We start from the raw sequence: 15,239 nt of genomic DNA on the forward strand, positions 1-15,239 counted from the left end.
TTACCTTTACCTTAATAATACTTTGTGTGATCTTGATTCTATGTCTCTGTTTATACAACCCAGGATTGTATTAGCTTTTTTGGTTGCTGCTGCACACTGCTGGCTCATAGTCAAGTGATCGTCCACTAGGATTCCAAGGTCCCTCTCACAGTTATTGTTTTTGAGCCAGATTTTGTCTCTACTTGTACCTTTGGTTTTTCCTGCCTAAGAGTAAAATCTTGCTTTTCTCCACATTGAAACTCATTTTGTTGAATAGGGCCCATTGTTCAAGTTTGTCAAGATCTTTTTGGATCCTGAGTTTGTCTTCTGGGGTGTTGGCTACTCCTACCAGTTTGGTGTCATCTGCAAATTTGATGAGTTCCCCTTCTATTCCTGCATCTAAGTCATTTATGAAGATATTGAAGAGTATGGGAACCCTGTGGCACCCCACTGCTTACTTCCCTCCATACAGATGTAGTACCATTAAGAATGAGTTATTGAATACGATTTTTCAGCCAGTTACAAATCCATCTGGTGGTGATGCTGTCTATCCCACATTTTTCTAGCTTATCAAGAAGTAGGTTGTGGTCTACTTTGTCAAATGCCTTGCTGAAGTCTAAGTATACTATGTACACAGCATTTCACTGGTTTACTAATTTAGTCACTTTGTCAAAGAATGAAATCAGATTGGTTTCACATGATCTATTTTTAACAAACTCATGCTGGCTTGTAGTTATAACTTTGTTTCTAGATGTTTGTAGATATGTTTTTTGATGATCTTTTCCAGTATCTTCCCAGGTATTGATGTTAGGCTGATTGGTCTGTAGTTTCCTGGGTCTGTTTTCTTCCTTTTTAAAAGAACCACATCAGCTCTTTTCCAATCTTCAGGTAATTTCATGGTGTTCCAGGATTTTTGAAAAATATGGTACAATGGTTCTGATATAACATGTGCGAGCTCCTTCAGAACTATGGGATGTAATCCATCATGTCCTGGTGATTTGTATTCATCAAGATCATATAGGTGTTCTCTAATCATTTTCTTGCTTATTTTAATTTTTATTTCTAGTCTGTCTTTTACAGTTATGTTTTGGTATGTTGGGCTATAGTTTCTTTTTGCATTAAGACTGATGCAAAGAATGGATTAAGCAGCTCTGCTTTCTATCTGCTGCCTGTTACTTCTTTGCCATCTTCTCTCTTTAGTGGACTGACTGTTTCCTTTTCCTTTTTTTGGTTATTTACATGCTGAAAGAAACTTTTTTTTTATTATCTTTGACTTTTGTTGCAAGACTTTGTTCATTCTGAACCATAGCTTTCCTGACTTCATCTTTACAGATTTGGGCTATATGCTGGTATTCTGCCTTAGTTATGCATCTCTCTTTCCATTTTTTGTACTTGTCCTTTTTGTTTTTCAGTTTTTCAGAGAGATCTTTGTGTAGCTATGCTGGTTTCTTCTTTGATATCTTGTTTTTCTTTTGAAGTGGTATTCTGCTGGACTGGGCTTTTATGATCATATTTTTCAGAGTTTCCCATGCTTCTTGAGTTGTTTTCCCTTTAGGATTTTCATCCATGGAATTTTTCTTAGGTTCTCTCTGAGTTTGTTAAAATCAGCTCTTTTAAATTTTAAGACACTGGTATTATGTTCTATTGCTTGTGTTTGCATTATATTGAATTCCAATATGATGTGGTAACTCTCGCTCAAAGTTCCAGCAATGTCAACTCCCTCTATCATTTCTTCTCTATTAGTAAGAATTAGGTCTAGTATAGCTTTTCTTCTAGTTCTCTCCTCTATCTTTTGGATGACAAAATTGTCAGCTAGGTTGGTTAGGAATCTGTTTGATCTCCCACTTGCTGCAGAGTTTGTCTCCCAGTTGATATCAAAGTAGTTTAAGTCTCCCATTACTACTGTGGTATATTTCCTACATGCATGTCATGGTTCTGATAGATGAAACCCATCAAAAGAACTTCGAGGTAAAATTCTTCCTTAAAGAACATTTATTCAGGAAACAAAGTATCGGCACTACATAGTTGAACCCAAAAACTAAATTCCCTTCCCCCAGATACAAAGTAACAAAGTACAATTCCCACCCCCAATAAACTGTCATAAAACACATTCCCTAATTAGCATCAAGCATGAGCTTTCTCCTCAGCCCACCAAAATGTTATCAGCTCGTCCTTGAGTTTCCACAACAGTGTTATTATTATGGCTAGCTGAGTTTACATCCCACCCACCCCCACTGCACATGAATTCTAAAAGTAATAAAAGCATATCAAAAGAGAAGAGAAAATGGCTGTATTTTCATCAGTTGTCAGAGCAGGAACATCCAATGTTAACAGCATTGACATGCATTTGTTAGTTGTTTAGCAAAACATTCATCTATTTCTTCTACTTGGTTGGGTGACCTGTAATATGGGCCTATAACAATGTCATTCTTTTTTCATTTTATATTGATCCATATGGATTCCAGGAGGTTTTCATCCTTGGTTTTGTGGATTTCTGTAGAGATGTAGTGATCTTTTACATATAATGAAACTCCACCTCCTCTTCTGTTAGGTCTGTTTCTTTTGAATAGTTGTATCCTTCCATCAGTACCTTATAGTCATAAGTTTCATCCCACCATGTTTCAATAATGGCAACTATATCATATTTACCTTCATGTACTAGTATTTCAAGTTCACCTTGTTTGTTCCATAAACTTTAAGCATTCGTGTATAAGCATGTGAGTCCTTTATGGATCTTAGATATGTTTCTTATATCTCCTAGTTTGTATCTGGGTTTTCCATCCTTTCTATCACTCTCTACTTCACTGTGTTTTTCCTTCTGCTTTCTCTTTACTCCCTACCTCCTTATATGATTGGTTATCTAGTGGTTTTTGCTTGGAATCAGGTTCTAAAGGTCTTGAAGATTGGCCATCCTCACCCCTCAATTTTAGTTTAAAGCCCTTCTGATAAGATGAGCCAGTCATTTTCCGAATATATTCTTTCCAGTTCTTGTGAGGTTCACTCCACCTCTTGCCATTATCCCTTCATGTAGGTAATGCTGACCATGGTCTAGGAAGCTGAAGTTCTCTTGATGACACCAGTTTTTAAGCCAATGGTTTGTTTCTAAAGTCCTTTGCTCCCTCATTGGATGTTGATCTTTTGTTGGAAGTATAGATGAAAACACCACTTGAGCTACTAATTCTTTAACCTTCTTCCCTAACTGTTCATAATCTCTTGTTATTGTTTTTAGATGCATTGTTGTGTTGTTGTTCCCCATGTGTAGGAGAAGAAAGGGGTAATCCATGGGGTTGATTAATTTAGTAAGTTTCTCAGTTACATCTTTGATTTTTGCTCCAGGGAGACAATATACCTCCCTAGATTGACTGTTTACTCTGCAGACTATTGTTTCTGTTCCCCAAAGAATTGAATCTCCTATCACCAATATTTACCCTTTTTTTCCTCAGGGATTCTGGGATACTATTCAGCAATTGTTCAGTTCCAGAGAGATACTGGATACTAGAGTAGATAGCAGGGGCTTTTCTCTTGGTTGTTGTTTTCTTCTAAAAGTGACATGTTTCCATCGGTCTTCCTCTATATATAGGGTCATTTTTTATCAGAAGCTGTTTGTTCCCTACTGTGTTCAATTTGTGTGTATCATTTTCTTCTTTTTGTTCATATCTGGGATCACTTTTTTTAGAAGCTGTTTTCTTCCTATTGTGTGTAATTTTGGTGTAGTCTTCTTGTTTAGGTTGGGGATTCTTGCTTTGTTTTTTGAGTTTAAGAGTGGTTAGAGTTGCTTCTAGACCAGTGATGGAAAACCTTTTAGAGACTGAGTGTCCAAACTGCAACCCAAAACCCAATTATGTATCGTCGGGTGCCAAGTGGGCAAGGCACATTGGGTGGGTGTGGCCCATTGGGTGGGTGTGGCCCATTGGGTGGGCATGGCTGTGGTGGTCACGGCAGACTGAGTGGGTGTGGCCGGGGTGGGTGTGGCCACCTCGATGTTGCTATGGGGGAGGGATGCCTGTTGGGGCCAGGCAGGGTTGGGGGAGATCCAGGGGGTCTCTGGCAGGTGGGATGGTGGTCAGGAGGCTCGTCCTGCAGGGTGAGGTGAGGTGAGGCAGGGGCCAGGGTGGCTGCTGCCTGACACCATTGTTCCCCGCACACAGCGAGTGCATGGGGGCCAACTGTGTCCATCAGCAGCCACACCCTGCCGGCCCCTCGGTTTTGGTGCAATGTGGCTGTTTGCTGCCTTGTGTGTCACACCCAATGCAGCTGCCATGAGGCCACAGAACAAGCCGGGTGGAGGTAAGGAACCAGTATACCAGTTTCTTACCACCACCTGGCTTGTTCCGTGGCCTCATGGCAGCGGCATTGGGCAGGAGGCAGCAAATGGCTGGTTTCAGCATGAGGCAGCTGTTTGCCACCTCGCATATTGCACCCAATGCTGCTGCAAAGCGGCTTGGCCGAAAATGGCCATGGAACAAGTGGGGCAGGATTTCCCCTCACCTGCCCATTCAGCTACAGCTTTGGTGGCTCTGTAGGCAGAGCTATGAAGTTCTCTTCTCTGTCAGAAGAGAGTTTCGCAGCTCTGCCTACAGAACCACCAAAGCAGCAGGTGGAGCATTGGAGGCTCAGGGAGGGAGGGCGCTAAAGTGGGTGGTTGGGCCATTGGCAAGAGCAACATGTCTAAGTGGAAAGCGGCCTCAGAACATGTGTGGCAGGTAAGGAAAGAAATCCTCGCTTCCCCCAGAAATTGCCTTTCTTTCCTTACCTGACTTCCAGCCCTGTGCTGTTGCTCCTTTGCAATCTGTGGCCGCCACCATGTGCAAGGAAACAAAGGAAGGGGTTTTTTTTGGGGGGGGGAAGGTCAATCAATCCATTCCAACTTTGTGATCTTTCACAAGAAGTTGGAATTGATTGATTGACCTTTCCCCCCCAAAAAAACTTCCTTTGTTTCCTTGCACATGGTGGCAATGCCCTCCCTCCCCGAGCCACTGGTGCTCCACCTGCTGCCCCCACCTCAACACCCTGTCCACCACCGTCCAGCATGGCTGACCCAGGGCTGCAGTAGCTGGCCTGGCATAGGAAAGGCATGCGCCCCACCCTCCCACCACTATGCAGGGTAAGGTTGCCGGGCCTGCCCCTGCTCAGATGCCCTCACCTCCCCCAAGCGTTTTTTTTTTTTTACTAACCTGCCTTTCAGCGGCATTCCATTTTTCCATTCACTTCTCAGCCTTCACCTCGTGTTTGTGGGACTATTGGTAAAAAAAAGGTTCCATCAGACTTTCTAACTTCTTGAGATCTTGCGAGAAGTTAGAAAGTCTGATGGAACTTTTTTTTGCCCGATAGTCTCACAAACACACCACAAAGGATGAGAAATGAATGGAGAAATGGAATGCAGATGAAAGGCAGGTTAGTAAAAAAAATATTTGGGGGAGGTGAGGACATCTGGGCAGGGGTGGGCCCGGCAACCTTACCCTGCACGGCTTCAGCAGGTGTCTGGCAGGGGGAGGGAATCAACTGGTCTACCAGCATGCTAGCACCACCACGTTGCTTTTCCACCCCATGCACAGGCCCCACCCCACCCCAGAGTGCATGGAGTGTTCTGCTCTTGCCACTCATCCCCACCCCCACATGGCACCTTCTTTCCAGCTCTGATGCGTCACTTCCTCCGCCGCTGTGTGGGATTAAAAACAAAGTTCAATCAATCAATTCCAACTTTGCGAGATCTATTTTTTCCCTGAGAGTTGAAATTGATTGATTGATTGAACCTCTTTTTTTGCACATGGCGGTGGAGGCCTAAAGCGAAAATATTTTATAAAACCCAGCCGAAGGCCTAGGACTCAGGAGATGGTGTGTGTGCCCACAGAGAGGGCTCTGTGTGCCACCTGTGGTACACATGCCATAGGTCTATAGTTTCCTGGATCTGTTTTTCCCCCTTTCTTGAAGATGGGAACCACATCAGCTCTTTTTCAGTTTTCCGGTAGTTCTCCAGTTCTCCAAGATATGGTTTAGTTGTTCTAATATTTCTTCTGCTACCTCCTTCATATCTTCACAAAGGAAAACCTGTCACAGTCCATTAGGAATTACCTTAAGTAACATACAGTTTGCATGTATATAAATATATCATCTTGCAATTATATTTTATGCTAAGGAAATTTTTCAGTACAGTTAATTACCATTATTTTGGTATGATGTCAAAGAAAATTGGCAATATTTAAAAATATAACTATACTGTTTTTGCATAAGAGTTTAAAAGATTCCTTATTTCCTATTTTTCATAGGCTGCTGCCTTTACATCAGAAGTAATGGAAACTTTAGGGAAGCCCGGGCATTATACACTTTTTGCACCTACTAATGAAGCATTTGAGAAACTTCCACGTGGAATCTTGGAAAGAATAATGGGAGACAGGGTGGCTTCTGAAGGTATTATAGTAAATTTACTCAAAATTACTTGATAGTTAAATTACCAAAAGTAAAAATACAGTGTTGAAACACATGTCACATTTATCACAAAGCATATTTTATTAATAAATAATAACCAGAAATCAGAATACCAAAAGCTCCTTATTTAGTTGTTCAGTGTTGGATGCATGTTATACTTGAATCAGTTCATAGAATTCTGGAATTGGAAGTGATCACAAGGGAATCCAACCCTTGTAATATGCAGGAAAACTAATTAAACCATCCTACTGATGTGGCTTACTGTCTCATGTCAAGCACTTCCAAAGATAGCAAGGCCATAAGCTTCCTTAGTAAATCATCAAGACATTTTTTCCTTTTAAAAAAAAGGAAATTGGAAGCTTTTAAGAAGAGACCGAATAGCCACTTGTCTGGAAGGATATAAGATTTCCTGCTTGAGCAGGGGGCTGGAATAAAAGACATCCAAAGTCCCTTACAACTCTGTTATTCTGTTATAAATTAAATGTTGGAAGCTTTCATAACTTTTAGTACTGATTTTTTTGTGGCAAGGAAAAATAATTCTTGACCATGTCTATGGAGATTCTCAATCATCCAGGTATGTTTGTCTCAAAGGTGCTTTTTTTCAGGAGGCAACTGGATTTTCTTGTGTTTCTTTCTTTATTTATTTATTTATTTATTTATTTATTTATTTATTTATTTATTTATTTATTTATTTATTTATTTATTTATTTATTTATTTATTTATTTATTTATTTATTTGATTTATATACCGCCCTTCTCCTGAAGGACTCAGGGCGGTGTACAGGGCAATAAAAATAAGAATACATTAGTTAAAATAATATTAAAAACCAAACCCATCAGGCCAGGCCGGCTTGTTCGAATAGATAAGTTTTTAGATCACGCCGGAAGGAGCGAAGGTCGGGGGCCATCCGGAGTTCAGCCGGTAAGCGGTTCCAGAGGATTGGTGCACCCACCAAGAATGCTCTCCCCCTGGGGGTCACCAGCCGACATTCTCTGACCGGTGGTACCCTGAGGAGGCCCTCTCTGTGGGAACGTACAGGACGGAGGGAAGTTGATGCAGGCAGTAGGTGCTCCCGTAGGTAATCCGGACCCATGCCATGTAGGGCTTTGTATGTCATCACCAGCACCTTGAATTTCACCCGGAAGGCAACTGGAAGCCAGTGCAGCTCACGGAGCAGAGGTGTAATATGGGAGTATCGGGAGACCCCCAAAAGAACTCGTGCAGCTGCATTCTGTATCAGCTGAAGCTTCTGAGTGGTTCTCAAGGGCAGCCCCATGTAAAGAGCATTGCATTAGTCTAGACGAGAGGTCACAAGTGCATGGGTGACTGTATGCAAGGCATCCAGGTCCAGATAGGGTTGCAACTGGCTCACCAGACGAACCTGGGCGAAGGCCCCTCTAGTCACATCTCTTATATGATCTTCTAAGGAGAGTTGTGAATCTAAGAGGACCCCCAAATTGTGAGCCTTATCTACGGGGGGTAATAACTCACCCCCAATATTAAGAGATGGAATAATCTGAATTTCCTGACATGCCGGTATGTACAGCCATTCAGTCTTGTCCGGGTTGAGTTGAAGCCTGTTCCTCCCCATCCAGACCCGGACCGCTTCCAGGCAACGGGACATCACGTCGAGGGCATCACTGGGGTGGTTTGGGGTCGAGATGAAAAGCTGGGTATCATTGGCATACTGATGATATCCCACTCCAAAACCACAGATGATCTCACCCAGCGGCTTCATATAGATGTTAAATAGGAGATGTGAGAGGACCGACCCCTGAGGAACTCCATAAATGAGAGGTCTCGGGGTTGATCTCTGTCTACCCACTAACACCGACTGTGAACGTTCCAGAAGGTAGGAGGAGAACCACTGAAGAACAGTGCCTCCCACTCCCAATCTCCTGAGATGCCGCAGTAAGATACCATGGTCGATGGTATCAAAAGCCGCTGAGAGGTCTAATAGTACCAGGACAGAGGAACAACCCCTGTCCCGAGCTCGCCAGAGATCATTCATCAGAGCGACCAATGCTGTCTCCGTGATGTGTCCGGGCCTGAAACCCGATTGGTACGGGTCTAGATAATCAGTATCTTCAAGGAACAGAGGAAGCTGATGTGCCACTACCCTCTCAACAACCTTCGCAAGAAAGCGAAGGTTGGAGACCGGGCGAAAGTTGTTTAAAACAGCTGGGTCCAGGGAAGGCTTTTTGAGGAGGGGTCTCACCACCGCTTCTTTCAAGGCTGCAGGGAAACTGTCCTCTTTCAATGAAGCAGTTATCACTGCATGGATCCAGCCTCGTGTCCCATCCCGAGCTGCATAAACCAGCAAGGAGGGGCACGGGTCCAATAAGGATGTAGTGGAGCTCAGCTTCCTCATGATCTTGTCTACCTCGTCCAGAGTCACAGGATCGAACTCTTCCCAGATAACATCAACAAGACTGTCCATGTTCTCATCGTCAGATTCTGCCCAGTCAGAATCCAGACCGGTCCGAATCCGAGCGATTTTGTCCAGCAGATGTTGGCTAAATTCCTCGGCACGACCCTGTAAGGGATCCACCTCTTGATTAAGGAGGGAGTGGGTCACCCTAAACAGGGCGGTCGGGCGATTATCTGCGGACGCAATAAGGGTAGCAAAGTAATTAGACCTTGCCCTCCTCAACGTCGCAAGATAAGACCTCGTAAAGGACCTTAGTTGCGATCGGCCGGATTCGGATCGGCTGGATCTCCAACAGCTCTCTAGGCCCCGTCTCCGACGTTTCATCTCCCGGAGCTCCGTAGAAAACCATGGAGCCCACTGGGATCTGCACCGGGTCAGGGGCCACATGGGTACAACTTGGTCGAGTGCTTCTGTGGCTGCCTTTTCCCAGGCTTCCACCATGGCATCGGCCGAGCTATGAGCAAAGGAGGCAGGTGGGGGCCCAAGCACTGTTTGGAACCGCCCAGGGTCCATTAGCCGTCTGGGGTGGTACCATTTCATTGGTTCAGTAACCCCACAACGGGGAGTGGCAAAGCAGAAGGTCAGCCACAGGAGATGATGATCTGTCCATGACAGGGGTGTAACAATTGGGGAACCCCCACTCAGATCATCTAACCACTGTCCAGATAGGAAAATCAAATCGAGCATGTGACCTCCTACATGGGTCGGGCCCTGGATTACCTGCGTCAGGTCCATGGCCGTCATGGAAGCCATGAACTCCTGAGCCAACTCAGATGATCCCCCCAGGGATGGTAGGTTGAAGTCACCCAAGATCATAATTTTGGGGAACTCAACCACCAGTCCCGAGTGGATGACAAGAAGCTCGGGCAGTGCTGCCGCTACGCGACTAGGTGAAAGGTACACTAGCAGCAAGCCCAACTGAGCCTTAGGGCCACATCTTAGGAGGAGAGACTCACACCCGGCTATTTGGACAACAGTGGCCTCCCGCGGATATAGGTTCTCTCTCACCGCTACCGCCACTCCCCCGCCTCTTCCCTGAGCCTGAGGCCTGTGTAGCACCCAGAAACCTGGTGGGCAAAGATCCACCAAAGGGACACCACCCTCTGGTCCTAACCAGGTCTCCGTAATGCAAGCCAGATCCGCATATTCTCCCTCAACCAAATCTCGGATGAGAGGAGCTTTATTGACTACAGATCTGGCATTAAGATATACAAGCCTGAGCTCAGGTGGTTGTTTATCTTCGCTCCTGGAACCATGGGCCGAAACCAGACGGTCGGAGCGCATCACCGCTTGAAGATAGCGGGGACGCACTCCCAGATGTTGATGCGGCCCTCTGTTCGTACACCTACTGCCATTCCCTACCGTCGTGGGAATAGGTAATCCCACACTCCGCTTCGGGGCCCCGGGGGTAGCTAGTCCAAGCTCCATCTCAGCGTGATCTATCTCAGGCCTGGCCTGAATAGCGGTTGGTGGACACCCCCCAGTATCCAACCGAACCTGTAATCCCTCTCCTCTCCCTAACCCCACAAAAAAATTAGCTAAAAAATAAACCAGGGATCTCTTATTGGATTTATATCGGAGGTCCCTGTCCCTGCCCAACCATCTCTCGGGGTCCCAATGATTGGGTCCGTCATCAAGAGGAGAATTAGAGAAAGAGGCGGGTCACACTCAGGAAGAGGAGGTACCCCTGAGAGCGAATAAGGCTGTGTTAGTATAGCAAAGGCGAGCCATAATTGTTCATAAGGTCCAGCAATAGGTGATTCCATGTTTGATCAGGAGGATTTAAAGTCAGAAAGTGGGCAGAAATCCAGACCATCAAACCAGCTCCACTGCTACTCAAACTGGTTAAATCTCCGGAGCAGGTCAGCCACCGTCCTCTCACGACAGTTATAGGCCTGATCCGGTAAGCGGCTTGGAATATACGCCCAGGGTAAGGCATACCCCCATAGGTCTCTCACCTCTAGGGGGGTAGCCGATGGAAAGTCTAAGCCACTCTCTCACAGTGACTTTATACCCGGGTCTTTCTGAGTCCTTTGGGGGAATGGCAGACAGAGGGATTGAGCAGCTATTGGTCAAAGGCAGAGTAGTCAGTTGAATAATAAAATGGAAAGGTCTTCCGGCTGCACATATTGTTTTCCGTATCAGGAGAGGGTTGGGTGATAAGTGTAACCAAAATCAGCTGGCTGAGCACCAACAGCTTCGAGTCCAGCATGCCCCATCATGATAAAGGAGCCATAAAATCAGAGCACCCAGGTGTAGTTGGCAGGACAGTCTAGTTTAGATAGATTAAGTGGACTAAACAGGTCCACATTCAGCTTGCCAAATCCTGTGACTCTGGAGATTTTTTGCTTCTCACCAAAAAGCTCCTTCAGCTCTGACTAGATGGTGGGGAGTGGAAGGATTTATATTGCTTGCAGACAGATGGCCATTTGCATTCCTTTAGAGAGTCATTGAAACCATTTTTGAGGTTTACCTGTGACCTCAGGGTAACTTGAGAAGTGCAAATGTGTGCGGAGCCTTCTTGGCTGCAGGATGTTTTTTGCACTGTGTCCCTTCACTGTTGAAAACAGGCACAGGCTATTGGGGATGAGTCTGTGCTGTCAGAATCTCAAATTAAAAAACACAAAGCTTCTTGGATGAGAAGTGAAATGTCTTCAGAAGAAACACAAGAAAATCCAGTTGCCTCCTGAAAAAAGCACCTTTGGGAATTCCTGACCATGTTCATTGTAGCTTCCCTTTATTGACAAACTTACAACAACTCCATAGTTGCTTGTACCTGCTTTCGCTCACAGCTGTCAAACCTTCAAATGCTCTGAATTCCGCCATGATTCTTTGCTTTTTGTTTGCCACAGCAATAGGGGGGGGATATGCATTCTTTTAGTTTAGTCAAAACAATAACTTACTTGTGGGAACCAAGGTCAAGCAGTCTAAATGTTTGGCTGGCTGGAGCTACCGTTAGGAAGCCCTCCAAAGGTGGTAATTGGAGATTGTGGTTTATGACACACTAAAGGGTGGGGAGTTCAACTTTTACTTTGTAACCTTTTTTGGGGGGGGTAACTTTCAGTCTTGGTTTTACCTTTGTTCATGCTGATATTATGTAGCCATTAAAAGTGTTCTTTGAGGAAAGCAATTGCCTCAGAGTTCTTATTTCTACTGGTTTCATCTATTGGAACCATGACAGTAAATCAAGACTCCAAAATTCATTTATCCACTGGGTCCTGAGCCCCACTCACCTACCCAAACCTTGGGAGGATGACAAAGACTCAGGGAAGATGCAGAGATGGAAAAGAAAGGGGTATCAATCCTGAGCCTGGGAATCAATCCTGCAGCAGATGGAATGCAGGCTGCTACTTTTGTGAAGAGTGTGGTCCTGGCAGCTGGAGTGAGACCAAAGTCCCATGAAGTCTCAGTGGAGAAGCTGTCTCAGGAGGAGGAAGCCATCATCCTCGGGCGGACGTGGCGGGTCTGGCATTGCACTGCCACTAAAGAACATGCTGAGGGCTGCAGAGGTTGAATTCCCATTGATTTCATTGCAAGGTTTCCCTTCACCTGTACCAATGAAGGCAAAATGGCCAGCAGTCTGGGACGAATCCGGTGAGTGGAAGTATCTGACAGCCATCCACAGCCACTCAGTGGAGTGCCTAAGGGAGAAGTTCAATTGGCTGGAGATGGGCGAAGGAGACATGCCATTCGCCAGATATTTACAAGTAGGTGAGAGGGCAATTGGCCGCATGAGCTGCAGCTGCCCTGACAAAATCCTAGATTCATGGTGATCGAGTGGGCAGTCTCCCCACTCCTGAACCCTCCAACAACAGGTTAGTCCTGAATACTACAGATGATCCACTAGTCCCGGGCAATGCAGATCGGTGCCGTCTGTCTCCTAGCTCTAATTGCTACTGATGCCCTGCAAGCCCAGAGCACTATCAGTGCTATGCTAGTCCCGATTGCCATTGGAATCCTGCCAGCCCATATCACCACCAGCACCCAGTGGAACCCGACCCTTATCGATGTTGTGCCAGACCTGATTGCTGTTGGTGTTCTGTCAGCCCAAGACCTCCATCAGGGGTTTTCCAAATGGGATTGCAAATGCCCCAACCACAGTTCCCTGGCTTAATGCAAGCTCTATGGGATTGCCACCCAGCCGACCCACCTTCTCTTAAGCCCACTTTTAATGGGGACTCTGAGAAGGTGACCATCTTTCTAAACTAGGTGCGGTCTCACATTAATCGTTATGAATGAGCCTATTTGGACAAAGCGAGATGATTGATGCTGTGGATGCCAACCTGGAAGGAGAGGTTGCAGAGTGAGAGGCTGGTCTACAGGAGGGGCAAGTGCCCGAATTATGGGACTTCAATCTGTTCACGCATGAGCTGAGGGCTAGATGTGAGGATGAATCCCAAGTGGTACAAGTGGAAAAAGACCTACATGATGTGAAGCAGAGGGGTCGGCCAGCAAGAGAATATGTGAGAGAATTTTGAAGGTTGCCAGGGAAGATCAGGCAGTGGCCTGAGCAATCATTGATCCACTATTTCAAAGCGGGTTTGGATCACAACCTATTCCAGAAATGAATCTGCAGATGCAATCCTAATCAATTCCATGAATAGTACCGCTTAGCTACAAATATGGATATCGAGCTGACACGATATCACAACCCTGCTACTTTAGGACCTCAACCCAAATGAGACCCTGTGAGGCATCAACTATCTCAGTGGCCTCTACCTGCTATGACTCATGGGTCCTTTTGAGCCTCTGTGGATCCCAAATTAAGTGCTTCAGGTGTGGACAATGTGGACATTGAACTGCAGAGTGCCCAGACCCTTTCCCACCACTGAAAGGTGTGACCGCAGCTCCAGCAAAACCAAAGAGACAATCTTGGCTGATGTGAGAGAAGTTGAATTGGGCCAGCCAGGGGCTAGTTGTCCCCAAGAGAAGCAAAAGGAGCCAGTTGAAAGCCTGCATGCCTCAGATCCTTATGACAGTGATGACAGTGGGGAAGATGACTTGATGGTGAGTCAGCCTGTCCCACCTTTTGCCTTTCCCAGCAAAATAGTAGTGCCTAAATAAGGGGCTCAATTGGACCTGAACATTTTAGTAGATTCGGAATGCACCTGATGCTTAATCAACTTACCTACCATACTAAAACTACATATTAGAGCGAAATTGCTACCCACACCTATGAGATTTGAAGAGGCTGATGGATCTCTCATAGGGGGAGCCCTGGCAACTCACCTAACTGAACTAGTACATCTAGAAATTGGGGAGCATTGGGAGTTAATCTGCTTTGTGGGGATCCCAAAAATGACTGAAGCAGTGATTCTGGAGTTGGCCTGGCTTGATAAATGGCACCCCATGATTTGGTGGGAAAATGAACTTTAAGGTTAGCAACTGGACTGTCATCTCCTACCCCTATCAGTAGCCCAGTTGAAAGCCAGGTGCAGTACTTGGAAACCTTGAATATAGAGTGAATATAGGGACTTATGGAGGGACTTATAGAGTGAATATAGGGACTATGGAGAAAAAGATTTTTTCTCCATAGGAACCAGGAATGTAAGATCCATGAATCAAGGCAAGCTGGACGTGGTCAAACAAGAGATGACAAGACTGAACATCAACATTTTAGGAATCAGTGAACTAAAATGGACAGGAATGGGTGAATTTAATTCAGATGACCATCAGGTATACTACTGTGAGCAAGAATCCCTCAGAAGAAATGGAGTAGCCTTCATAGTCAATAAAAGAGTAGGAAACGCAATACTGGGATAAAATCCCCAAAATGACAGCATGATCTCAGTTCGAATCCAAGGCAAACCATTCAATATCACAGTAGTCCAAGTCTATGCCCCAACCACCGGTGCTGAAGAGGATGAAATTGACCAGTTCTATGAAGCCCTACAGCACCTTATAGAACTAACACCAAAAAATGATGTCCTTATTATCATGGGGGATTGGAATGCTAAATAGGAAGCCAGAAGATAACCGGAATAACAGGCAAGTTTGGCCTTGGAGTACAAAATGAAGCAGGGCACAGGCTGATAGAATTTTGTCAAGAGAATACAATGGTGAAAGCAAACACTCTTTTCCAACAACCCAAGAGATGCCGCTACACATGGACGTCACCAGACAGTCAACACAGAAATCAGATTGACTATGTGCTCTGCAGCCAAAGATGGAGAAGCTCTATACAGTCAGTAAAAACAAGACCAGGAGCTGTCTGTGGCTCAGACCATGAGCTTCTTGTTGCAAAGCTTAGGCTTAAACTGAAGAAAGTAGGGGAAAGCACTAGGCCACTCAGGTATGAATTAAATCATATCCCTGTTGAATATACAGTAGAGGTGACAAATAGATTTAAGGAATTAGATCTGATAGACAGAGTGCCTGAAGAACTATGGACGGAGGTTCGCA

At 45.2% G+C, this 15,239-nt stretch overlaps 1 protein-coding gene across 2 annotated transcripts in view; it reads left to right on the forward strand.

The window, feature by feature from the left end:
* The window catches only part of POSTN (periostin), a 100,371-nt gene that overhangs the window by 15,471 nt on the left and 69,661 nt on the right, over positions 1–15,239 (forward strand). For both annotated transcript variants that reach the window (XM_083354461.1, XM_083354462.1), the window contains exon 7: positions 6,246–6,387. In XM_083354461.1, the coding sequence (XP_083210587.1) occupies positions 6,246–6,387 (142 nt within the window). The remainder of the gene's footprint in view (positions 1–6,245; positions 6,388–15,239) is intronic.

The sequence above is a fragment of the Vipera ursinii genome, assembly GCF_947247035.1.
Source record: "Vipera ursinii genome assembly, chromosome: 2".
NCBI lineage: Eukaryota > Metazoa > Chordata > Lepidosauria > Squamata > Viperidae > Vipera > Vipera ursinii.